Source organism: Ursus americanus, chromosome 2 (assembly GCF_024610735.1).
Source record: "Ursus americanus isolate L20-20 chromosome 2, mUrsAme1.1.p, whole genome shotgun sequence".
Taxonomy (NCBI): domain Eukaryota; kingdom Metazoa; phylum Chordata; class Mammalia; order Carnivora; family Ursidae; genus Ursus; species Ursus americanus.
The window spans coordinates 98,539,379-98,551,834 of record NC_142128.1 but is presented as its reverse complement, the minus strand read 5'-3'; the positions used below and the strand labels follow the sequence as shown (position 1 = coordinate 98,551,834).

The 12,456-nt window shown below is 52.2% G+C and overlaps 1 protein-coding gene across 3 annotated transcripts in view; it reads left to right on the top strand.

Annotated features, from left to right (window-relative positions):
• SUSD4 (sushi domain containing 4) overlaps positions 1-12,456 on the top strand; it is a 90,399-nt gene that overhangs the window by 56,126 nt on the left and 21,817 nt on the right. For all 3 annotated transcript variants that reach the window (XM_045797121.2, XM_045797112.2, XM_087859190.1), the window contains 2 exons: positions 102-275; positions 3,574-3,762. In XM_045797121.2, the coding sequence (XP_045653077.1) occupies positions 102-275; positions 3,574-3,762 (363 nt within the window). The remainder of the gene's footprint in view (positions 1-101; positions 276-3,573; positions 3,763-12,456) is intronic.

Below are 12,456 nucleotides of genomic sequence, written 5' to 3'. Positions count from 1 at the left end.
CCTGAGGCCAGGCCTGAAAACGAGAGCCTTCTTGCCAAGCTGTGAAGCACAACCAGCTTAAATTTAAAAAAAAATAATGTGTCCTTTTTACGCAATTGCAGATTGCCGTATCCCTCAAATTGAAGATGCTGAGATTCGTAACAAGACGTATAGACATGGGGACAAGCTGATCGTCGCCTGTCACGAAGGGTTCAAGATCCGCTACCCCGACCTGTACAACATGGTTTCGCTGTGCCGCGATGACGGGACGTGGGACAACCTGCCGCTCTGTCAAGGTGGGCGCAGCCGCGAGCACGTGCTGTCTCTCGCACGGGAGGTGGAGGGAAGCAGGGCCCGCCCGGCTCTGGTCTCGGAGTCCCCACACCCTCCCTGTGGCCCCCGCCAGCCCCACGCGCCCGCAGTGAGAGCACAGATCGGAATCCCTTAGTCCCGAGTGACGCTGGACTCTCCTTCACGCTGAGAAACCAAAAGTCGTTTCAGAAGCAGGCGTTTGTAACCGGGCTGTGAGCTCGATGATGAACTATTGTATATTTAATGAAAACAGCAGAGCGTTTATACTTATTTCAGCGGTGGTGAGGGTATATTTAACGCTCATCTTACAGAGGCTGTTTTTTCTTAATAATGTCATTCCTTTTTATAATGCATGAGGAGCAGAAAAATAATCAAATTCGGATTTTATCCAAACCACACAGTAAATATTAATCCTCTTGCATTTTTAAGATTTGCCTGGGCCAACGTGGAGGGCCCTGTTTGTGAAAAGAAGTCCTCGCATGCACATTCATTCTGATTTTGTTTTTTGATGTGTGACTTGAGGCCAATGCATAATTCGTACTCCAGGGGAGAGGGGAGCAGGCCTGTTTGTGCCGGAGTGCAGGCATGCTCCAGTCGAGACGAGTGTTAACGCTGGGCTCGCGAGTCACAGCTGGCGGGCTCCGATAGCGCTGTGTGTGCCCCTGCTTGGAAATAATTTATTTCCCTCTGTGAGGGCTTAAGATCCACGGCCCCTTGAAGAGACAAAGGCTCCGGGATTGGGAGGACCAAGGACGCCCACACCGCCCCCTGTGAGCATCTCTGCAGAAATTCCCTGTGCCGTGTGGCCTGCCACAGATGACATTTCCTGGGACACACGTTATTTGGGGGCACTTCCGGGGATGCCCCGCAGTCGGCACATGATCTGAGGTCAGGCTTAGTGTTCGAGGGGACATTAGGAACCACTGGTCCACTCTTGTCCTGGGGCCAAGAACGCTCCCTCTGACGCCAGCCCCCTCTGCCTTCACGATTCCCGCTTACCTCTGGTTCTCCCTGCTTTTCTAGAGCCTTCTTCCTCTTATGTCTCCTAAATACTGCATACCTCTTTACGAGCTCTTTTGGTCCCAATTATTTCTTTAGAAATCCCTGATGGCGGTGTCCTTGTCAGGGGCTCAGGCGAGGCCTTTTTCTTGCTTGCCTGGCCTTCTGTCCGGCACCCCGCGCTCGGCTCTCAGCATCACCCAGAGCCGGCCGGCTGTGCTTGGGAGGCATGCTTCCTGAGACAGCACCGCAGCCCACAGCCGCCCTCCGTCCTCCTAGGGGCCCCCTGTCCCCTCGTCTGCGCCCTGGCCTCGTCTCCACGTCTCCTCGCAGAGGCAGGAGGCGGCCTGGCTGCCCGGCACAGCAGGGGTGTGAGGGATCTGGTGGCCTTAGGTGGCCTGACACCTTGGGGCCCCCGGGGGGAGCATAACTGGCCCTTAGAATGACCTCTCGTCCTGTGGCTTTCATTCGCACCTACAGATCGAGGGGCGAGAGCCTGAGGAGCCGGCTTGCCTTTGCCTCGAAGTGCAAATAGAAATCACGTTCAACTATTGAGTCAAAGCCCGATTTCTGCTGCTGTGTTTCGGACGGGCTGTCTCCATCCGAGGAGCATGTCTTTCTTTCCCTGATTCACTCCTGGAGTTATAACCCTTTCTGACTCCTTTCGGGGGCAGGCAGGCAGGTGGGGGGGCTGTTCCAACGCCACTTTTTCCGTGGGGACTTCGTGTTTTGGAGAGCAGCGTCCCAATGCTGCTGTCACCGTGGCCTGTTCGTTTTTATTTAGGCGACACCAGCTTCTCTACGAGGGCGGCCGGGATGGCACTCCTTCCCTGGGGAGGCGTGGGCCCCGTCCCCTCTGCCAACTCGTTTGAGCGGCGCTTAGGGCCTCTGATACATTCACTTGTTCGTGTTAATAGGCTTGTCTTGTTTTTCTCAGTTACACATTCTGTTTATTCCTGATTTCTGACCTTTCCCTGCTCCCCGACATTTCCCTTTTGCTATAAACAGTGTCAGTGTTCAGCTCAGGTGTTAAATCCTGTCAGGCCGTGGAGAAAGGATGTGGCCACGTGTCTCCGATGTGGTCTGGGTGGTGGTGGGTCTGTGGATCTCTGTGGCACTGGGACACGGTCAGTCCCAGAGGGAGCATCTCCCTAAATTCTGCATGCCGGGGCCTCCCTGGCCTCACCCTGGTCTCGCCCCGAAACACAGAGCCCGCATACCGGGTCGCTGCCCAAAGTGGTCGGCGGAGCTCGTAAGGTCTAAGCCAGTGAGCCCGGGAGCAGAGCTCTGTTATCTGCTGCTGTGGGCGTGATGTGATTTGTGCTTGACGACTGGAAGGGGGAGTAGGGATTTCCATTATACATTATTTACTTCACACACAATTAGTTCTCCCCGGGAAGAGACCCAGCTCTGCAGGGTCATTATTCCCTCCAGTGAGACCGCTGAAACCGACAGGAAGCCCCCGGATCACAGTGGGGGCCACACAAAATGGGATTCCGTGCTGCTGGGAACATTCCTGGGCTGCACAGGCCCCAAGATGGAAAGGTAGCTTTTGCAGAAGCAGGAGTGTGGGGATGCGGACAGCACAGAGAATTCTGGGTGTGCTGCGCAGACTCCCTCCCGCGGGGGGTCTCGGCGCCCAGCCCGGCACCTGCCACGCGCGTCCTAGGGCTCCGCATGGACCCAGACCAGGAGCCCGGCGGGAGGGCTCGGCAGGGTGTGTTCTGAGATGCCCTCTCCCTGGGTCATCCTCAAGGTTGAGAGCCACACAAACCGCACATAAAACACAAATCGATCTCCACGTGGCATCACAGCAGGTCGGGCAGGCGCTTGCCTCACAGTTCACGCAGCAGACCCCACAGGCTTCCCCGTTGTTGAAACAGTTGGGGTGTATGTTTCCTATAGGGCACCTCAGTGGTTCTCGACCCCAACAGCACGTTAGAATCACCTGGGAGCTTTAATACAGACAGGGTGCCCAGGCTGTGCACAGACCCAGGGCTCGCAGCTGGGGTGGTGTCTGTTAACAGTTCCTCAGGTGATTCTGAGGTTCACTCGGAGCTCCCCAACCCAGCTGCGGCCTCCCTCACTTCCTCCCTGCTCCCTTGGGTCTCTCCATGCAGTGTGCAAGCGTGACACCGACTGTCCACATCATGAAGAGAACGGCCCTCAGAAGCAGTGTCACGTTTGTGGTGGGCGAACCCGCAGGGGGCCAGGGCTTCGCGGGTCTCGTCGGTGCACGGAGGGGACCGAGTGTGACCCTCCCTCCTCTTTCCCCCGTCACAGGCTGCCTGAGACCTCTCGCCTCTTCCAACGGCTACGCGAACATCTCCGAGTTGCAGACCTCCTTCCCCGTGGGGACAGTCATCTCCTACCACTGCTTCCCCGGATACAAGCTGGAGGGGGCCGAGCGCCTCGAGTGCTTGCACAGCCTCATCTGGTCGACCAGCCCGCCCCGGTGCCTCGCTCTGGAAGGTAACGCGTTCAGTCTTTGGAGGTGGTTCTGCGGCTGTTTCCGTGGGAGGTGACGAGCTGAGAATGACGGTCAGCATGGCTCTCGTTCCCTGAGCGCACGCGGCCCCGAGCAGGGGCGGGATGTACAGCCAGTCATAGAACGGGCTCCCCGTCCTAGGCTTAAAGGGGATAAAAGAGGAGCTGCAAGCGTCAGAGATTAAACGGCAAAATATTGCCAAGTTAAGTGAAATGTCCTCAAAAATTAATTTTCTCTGCACGAAGTGAAAACAGATTGCATTATGACGTCATTCATGTCCCCTCGTTGTATAGTTCTGTCCACGCTGCTCTGCGTTCCCGTGCGTATTATGGCGTCGCTGTAGCTGCTTTGCTGCAGACACACACTTGGAAGCCTGAGGCCAAGGACTCCTTCTTCCCCATTCTCCTCAAATGTGTGTCATTACGCTGAGCAGCAGTTCGCAGTAGCGAGGGGACAGGGCGTCCGGGGACAGGAGCAGGCCTCCCAGTCTGGGGGGGGGGTCTCCTGCTGGCAAAGGTGAGCGTGCTGGCTCAGCCCTGGCTTTCAGGCCTTGGAATTACGACTGCAGCACACCCATGTGCTTGTTGGCCTCTGAGCACGGTGGGCGGGAGGGGTCTGTAAGGGGGAAGAGGAAGATGAGAACAAGCTCCAGTCGGGAGCCCCCCAGAGCCCGTCTGCAGCCTTTCCTGGAAACAAGACCCAATCGCATGGCGTTCTTTCAAGGGTGTGTGTGCAGCGGGGAAGACGCCAGACCACGGGCTGTGTGGGGTGCTGACAGCCAGGAGGGGCTGGGAGCCCCTAAAGCAGCGCTGCTGGGGAGGGCAGCAGGGGGCCCTGGTGAACCCAGCCCCCACCCATCCCAGACCCCCGGGTTGAGCTTCTGGTGCACACGGCAGGTAAGACCCGGGTGCCCGGTGAAAGCTGAATTTCAGATAAACAACAACTAATTTCTTGATTTGAACATGCTCTAACTATCACATGGGACTTAATTCACGTAAATCTGTGAGTCAGACATAACCGAGCGGCCAGCACTCTCGCCTGTTAATCTGGCGACCCCGCCCCGCAGGGAGGGGGCGTCCCCCATGTGCGACGCGCAGGCAGGCGGAAGTGAGCAGGGGTGTCTCCCTGCTCAGAAAGCCAGAACTAGATTCGGTGGAAGGTGCCGTGGCTACGATTCTGTCAGTCTGCAATGCCTGTTTTAACATCTTGTCAAGTCTGATTTAAATGATCTTCAGAAGGTCACCTTCTGATGAGCTTCGTTGTGAAACTTGGAGAGCTGTTTTTGTGGGGCCCGAAGAGTACGATGCGAACAGATTAAACTGACCGTTGGGGTGGCAAGCTAAGGTTGCAACAGGGAGCTGTGACGTGGCCGTGGCCGAGGGTGACTGCCACCAGAGAGGCCACGATGGCCTTCCCCTCAGGTTTTGGTGTGCGCGCGCGTGTGCCTGTGTGTCAGGGTGCACGCGTGTCTGGGTGTGCACATCTGAGTGTGCATGTGCGTGTGTCTGTGTACATGTGTGTGCACACGTGTCTGTGTGTGCATGTGTCTCTGCATGTGCATGTGTGGGCACATGTCTGCGCGCAGCTGTGTCTGTACATGCGTGTCTCTGCACGTGTGTCTCTGCGTGTGCGTGTGTGCACGTGTGTCTGCACGCATCTGTGTATGTGTGTGCACGTGTCTGTGCGTGTGTGTGCGTGTGTGTCTGCGTGTGCATGTGTGTGCACGTGTCTGCGCGCGCGGCTGTGTCTACATGCGTGTCTCTGCATGTGTGTCTGCATGTGCATGTGCGCACGCATGTGCGTGCGTGTGCACGTGTGCCTGTGTGTGGGTGTGTGCATGTGCACATGCGTGTGTTTGAATAATCTCACATCTCCTTTCTCCCTGTAAAGTACCTGGTGGAATCACTTGTGGGACCTTGAACTGCTAAGCTGGCAAAGACCCCAAAACCACGATTCTGAACCGAGGGGCACAGCATGGACTGAGGGATCTTTTCGCCTCCAGGCTTGATAGAAACTGGGCTAAGTGGAACGATGGGTCAGGGTGACAGGTGAGGGTTCATGGAAGGTTGTCCAGAGGCGCCGGGAGGTGGCGTTTCTTCAGTCTTACTCGAATCGTATGTGGTCTTTGAAAGGTGGGGTCGTGTCAGTGAAATGTTGTCACGGGACGTCCATCGTCGGTGATCCATCCCCAGGGACTCTGCCCCTTACATCCGTCACCTGCTTCCCCCTTCAGTTTCCCCGTCTTTAACATACGATCCGATTTTTCTCTATGTCCCAGTGAAAATCATTGCATGGTGCTGGGAAACATGATGCTGTCAGGGGCTTTTAACTGTGGGGGTGATTTGACCCCCGAGCGCCTGGGTCTGGTCGGCTGTGCCGTGGAAGTGCTTCATCCCTTCCCTTTCGGGGCTCACTGGGACCCACCAGTGCATCTGCTGCGGTCCCCACCCCCAAGTTCTCCACACCCACCGACAGCCAGGAGACGGGGTCACCAAGAGGGTCAGGAGGCAGTGTGCCATGTTGAGCGAGGACGTGGACCGACGTCACCCTGCCTGGGCTCCCATCGTGGGACCCCACATGATGGCTTTGCCGTGGGGTGTCGCTGAGCTTCTGTCAGCCCCGTTCCCTTGCCTGTCCGATGGGGCAGATGGTCATCCGAGCTTCCTGACACCGTGAGGATCCAGCGTGGTAACAAATGTAACGTGTTCAGTGAAGCGCGGGGCGCACGCCGGGTGGCCGGTGCATCGGGGGCCACCATTGTTACTGCTCCCAGGATTCTGCACAGAGTCGCATTAAGTACGCAAGCATCTGGGCGCGGCCGTGTGAACCCAGCACCCAGGCTTCTGGGCACACTCGTTGCGAATGTCCGGGGTGTTCTAGGGTTTGTGTGGAAGGGGAATCCCACGCGACGGGAGGAAGCGCCGAGCAACGCTACTAACTGCCGCTAATCCTGACAGCTCACCGTGCGTCCGCATGTTTGACGCGTGAGTCGCTTGGCGCCTTGTGAGGCAGGTGCCGTTGTTGACCCACTTCACGGATGGGCAAACCCAGGCTTGTCAAACTCCAGAAACTCACCCATTCCCACAGCAGGGAGTGGGCGCGCTGGGACTCCGACGTGGGTCTCCGTCCCGTCAGAGCTCGCGGGCTTAGTCACGCAGGTGCCTCACCCGACTAACCGCGGCGACCGCCTCACGGCCCCGCAGGGAGCAAGGTGGTGCTTCGACAGCCGTTTCCTAAGAGTCAGACAACATTGAAAGAATGAACGTAGGAAGGGGTTCGTCTTTTTGACTAGTTGCTGTCACTCTAGGGCTCCCAGCTGCAGGGGACATGCGGCACTTGGGGGCTGCTCACTGCTGCCCCCGGCCCCCCATGTCTCCCCGTTAGAGTACAGAGCCTGGCCAGGGCTATGTCTCCTCTTACAGGCCAGGACTGACGCCTCGAGGACTGACTTGACGTGTCCAGGCCCTCCGTCTCCGGCGCTGTGGCGGCTCTTTCTGCCGCATGGCCCCTCCTGTCCTCAGTGGGCCGCAGGGCGTCTTCTGAGGTCAGGCCTCTCCGGCACCAGCGTCGGGCGGCCGCTGCCACCCTCATGTGTCAGCAAGCCCAGACTGGATGCCTCGCTTCATGAAGGACTTTATACTTTGGAAGGAACAGCTCTGGCAGCTTCCCCAGAGGTGCAGGTGGTGTGTTCTGACATCTGTGCGCTTGTACTGAGAGCGGACGCTCCTGGAGCGTGTGTTCCCTGCAGCTGAGCTGGGGGCAGGGGAGAAAGCACCAGAAATCACCAAGTCTTGAACCAGAATGTTGCTCCGTCATTTAAAAATAGATGCGTGTATATAAATACACCTGGAAGGAGCTCCACGGGTCCCTGTTTGCCGGCCTGGCTCGCTGTGGGCCTCTGTACTTTTCATCCCTGAGCATTGTCCATTCTGCCTTCATCCCTGAGGCATTCAGCCCTCCCTGTCTCCTACACACACATACACACACACACACACACATGCACACACACACACAATCCAAGAAATATTTAGAAAAACAAACCCTAAAGCTTTAACAATGAATGTGGGCATTTTCTTATTTACAGAGTGCTAAGGACTAGGTTTATGTTGTTGGTTGTGTTTATTGAACACCTGCTAGGTACAAATCAGCACCAGATTGGGCACTGGGGAATGACAAAGAAAGTACCAGAAGTAATTTGTTACTCTGAAGAGTTTATACTCTAGTGGGAAGATCCAGAGCCCAGCGTCATTACGGACGGCACCGCATCAGCATGCGGCTGCCGTTACCAAGGGGCACACGAGTGTGTGTGCATTTGGGAAGGGTGGAAGGACCGTTCTCATAAGTGATGTCACAACTGTAAACTGAAGATTTCTACCCGGGGATTTGCAGGGTCTTGTTTCTTTCTCCCAGAGACCAACAGAAGCAAGTTTTCTGTCTCCACTCGAGCCTTGGGAGAGAGGTCTGCACATCTCACTCGTATGGAAGGCTGTGTATTTTGAAGAGGTAGGGCTCATTCGCCTAGGCGGCGTGCCTCAGGGTGTGTGAGGGCGTCAGCCCAGGAGTTTGAAGGGAAGGAACATGGAAGGATGTCGAGGGGCATACCAAGAAGTCAGCGACAGTAATTACAGGGGGGCTGCGTGTGCCCTGGGCTGTCTAGGAGGAGGTGCTAACTGCCCAGAATCCCCTACGTACCATGTTTTGGGGCTGCAAGGGATGCTGCATATAGTGGCTGCAGAAAGGGCTCTTTCTCTGTGTGGGGAAGAACTATCCAAAAGCCTTATGTATCCAGAACATTCTACTTCAGGTTTTCAAATGGCCGGGAAGCAGCGCAGGGTGGTGGGGATCTGCTGACAGGCATTCCTGGGAGCAGGTGAACAGTAGAGGTCATGTGACTACACCTTTGTGGCAGGTAGCACGCACTGGGAAGACAGATGGCTGAAGCTCAAACTTGGAACCTGGAACCCTTGATTGTGGACCGCCCCCCTTAAAGATTCTTTGGTTTGCCCACTTAAGTTAGGGGACTAGATCCTCAAACCAGAAGTCCTTCTTTCAGTAGATATCTATGGAAAAAGATGGAATCAAATCTAGAAAGGACCAAGTTTTGCAGTGTCAGCCAGGGGACACCATCACATCTCCTGGTCTAGAGACCAGCAAGGGTTATGACTGTGGCCCCATAGGACTGTGTGTATTTGCAGACTTTCTAGAAGCTGCTGCCTGAGGGGCTGGCTTCCAGTCAGCCTAAAGCAAGGTACTAAATGAGATTCCTCCTCTTGGAACTGACAGATCTTGGCACGCCTTCGACGGGGGGGGGGGGGGGACGACATATCAAGAACAGATCAGGCAGTTTAAACAGTCACAGAGGTTCGAGAGACAGCCCAGGGCTAGGGCAGGGTGAATGAGAAGTTTCCTCACCTCCAAACCTCACTCCTTCAAGAGTGAGAGAGGTAGCTGTTTTGCCTAACACGTAGAAACAAACACAGAGGGTCAGGCAAAATGAGGACACAGAGAAATGTGTTTCAGATGAAAAAACAAGACAAGACCTCAGGAAAAGACCTTAGTGATACAAGGATAAATAATCTGCCTGACAAAGAATTCAAAGAAATGGTCATAAAGATACTCACCAAACTCAGGAGAAGAGTGGATGAACATAGTGAGAACTTTAACAAAGAGACAGAAAACAAGAAAGTAGCAAACAGAAGTCACAGAGCTCAAAATACAAGACCTGAACTGAGAAATACACTGGAGGTCTCAACAGCGGGAAGAACAGATCAGTGAGCTGGAAACAATGGAACTCACCCAGACAGCTCAGCAAAAAGAAAAAGGTTTTACAAATGAAGATAACATCTGGGACCTCTGGGACATCAAGTGGAGTAACATTCCCATTATAGGGTCACAGAAGCAGAAGGGGGGGCAGAAAAATTATTTGCAGAACTAATGGCCAAAAATTTCATTGATCTGAGAAGGAAACAGATCCACATCCAGGAGACCCAGGGAGTGCCAAATTAGACTAATCGAAAGAGATCCACACCAAGACACATGATAATTAAAATGTCAAAGGGTAAAGAGAGAATCTTAAAAGCAGCAAGAGAGAAACAGCTTATTACATGCAAGATAAACCCATAAGGCTAAGCAGATTTCTCAGCAGAAACTTTGCAAGGCAGAAGGGAGCAGCAGAACATATTCAAAGGGCTGAAGGGAGAAAACTTTCAACCAAGAATACTCTGCCCTGACCTGTTCTCATTCAGAATCAAAGGAGAAATAAACAGTTTTCTAGACAAACAAAAGCTAAAAAGAATTCATCACTATGAAACTGGCCTTACAAGAAATGTAATAGGACACATTTAAGCTGAAAAGAAATTGCACTAATTAATAACAAAAAAAAAAGAGAGAGAGAGAGTAAAAACCTCACTCAAAAGGGTAAATATAGAGTAAGTGGGTAGTGGCTTAATCAGTCCTAAAGCTATTTTGAAAGTTAAAGCACAAAAGTAGCAAAATTAAGTATAACTATGCTAATTAGTTAAGGGATACATAAAATAAAAAGGTGTAAAATGTGACAAAGAACATAAATTATGGGGGAGTAAAAATGTAGCATTCTGGAATGCATTCAGATTAAAGTTGCTATGAACTTAGACTGTTGTAAATACAGGACGATGCATTGAACCTCATGGTAACCACAAAGCAAGCATGTATAGAAAATACACAAAAGAAAATGAGGATGGGATCTAAACATAACCCTAGAGAAAGTTCTCAAACCACAAGGGAAGAGAGAAAGAGAAGAAAGGAACAGAGGGAAACTACAACAGCCAGAAAACAACAAAATGGCAATAAACACACAGCTATTGGTAATTACTTTAAATATAAATGGACTAAATTCTCCATCCAAGAGCCATGGAGTAGCTGAATGGATTGAAGAAAGAGACTTGTCTGTGCTGCCCACAGACGACTCACTTCAGAAGTTAGGACATGGACTGAGAGGGAAGGGATGGAAGAAGACATGGCATGAGCACCGAGGAGAGCAAGACAGCTGGGGTAGCAACACTTCTATCAGAGACTTTGAGACAAAGGCTGTAACAAAGGACAGTGAAGGGTCCTTTTTTTTTTTTTTAAGATTTTATCTATTTATTTGACAGAGAGAGAGACAGACAGAAAGGGAACACAAGGAGGGGGAGTGGAAGAGGAAGAAGCAGGCTTCCCAGTGGAGCAGGGAGCCCGATGTGGGGCTCGATCCCAGAACCCTGGGATCACGCCCTGAGCCGAGGGCAGATGCTTAACGACTGAGCCACCCAGGCGCCCTCAGTAAAGGGTCCTACATAATGATAAAGGTGCCGGTCCAGCAAGAAGATACAACATTTGTAAGTATATTTGTACCCAGTGCAGGAGCACCTAACCATGTAAAGTAGATATTAACAGACCCAAGGGGAGAAGTTGATCCAATTGGTGCGGTAATAGCGGGGGACTTTACACCCCGCTTACATCAATGGGTAGTTACAAGGAAAGGACAGGAAGTCAGTAAGGAAAGACCAGTCTCAAACGACCCATTCAGCCAGATGGACTTAACAGATATGTACAGAATGTTCCATCCAAAAGTAGCAGGATCCACATTCTTCTCAAGTACACATGGCACACTGCCCAGGACATGTCACATGCTGGGCCACAAAGCAAGTCTCCGTGAACACAAGAAGACTGAAACCATGTCAGGCATCTTTTCTGACCAGAATGGTAGGAAACTAGAAATCAGTGACAGGAAGAAATCTGGAAAAAGTACAGATATGTGGAGTAAACAGCATACTACTGAACAAGCACTGGGTCACAGGAGAAATAAAAACATACGAGAGACAAACGAAAACAGAAATGCACAGGATTGCGACAAGAGCGGTTCTAGGCGGGACGTTCATGACAGTACAGGCCTACGTCAGGAAGCAAGGGGAATCTCAAACAGTTGAGCTTAACCGCACAAAGAACCAGAAAAGGAACAGATGTCCATTGTTAGTAGAAAGAAGGAAATAACAAAGATGAGAGAGGAGGGGCACCTGGGTGGCTCAGTGAATTGGGCATCTGCCCTCAGCTCCGGTCATGATCCCAGAGTCCTGGGACTGAGTCCTGTGTTGTGGCCCCTGCTCAGCAGGGAGCCTGCTTCTCCCTCTGCCTGCAGCTCCCCCTGCGTGTGTTCTCTCTCTCTCTCTCAAATAAATAAATAGATCTTAAAAAAAAAAGGATCAGGGAGGAAATAAATGAATAGAGACTTAAAAGGACAACAGAACGATCAATGAAACCAAGAGCGATTCTATGATAAAATAAACAAAATTGACAAACCTTTAGCTCAAGTTCCCAAGAGGAAAAAGAAGGTTCAAATAAATAAAATCAGGTATGAAAGAAAAGTTATAACTGATACTACAGAAATACAAAGGATCATAAGAGACAGTATGACCAATTAGACATAAGCAAATTAGACAATCTAGGAGAAATGAATAAATTCCTGGAAACTTATAATCTTCCCAGATTGAATCCTGAAGAAACAGAATATCTGAATAGCCTGATGACTAGTAAAGAGATTGAGTCAGAAATCAAAAACCTCCCAGCAAACCAAAGTCCAGGACAAGACAGCTTCCCAAGGGAATTCTACCAAACTTTCAAAGATTTAATACCTATTCTCAAAGTCTTCCAAAAAATTGAAGAGG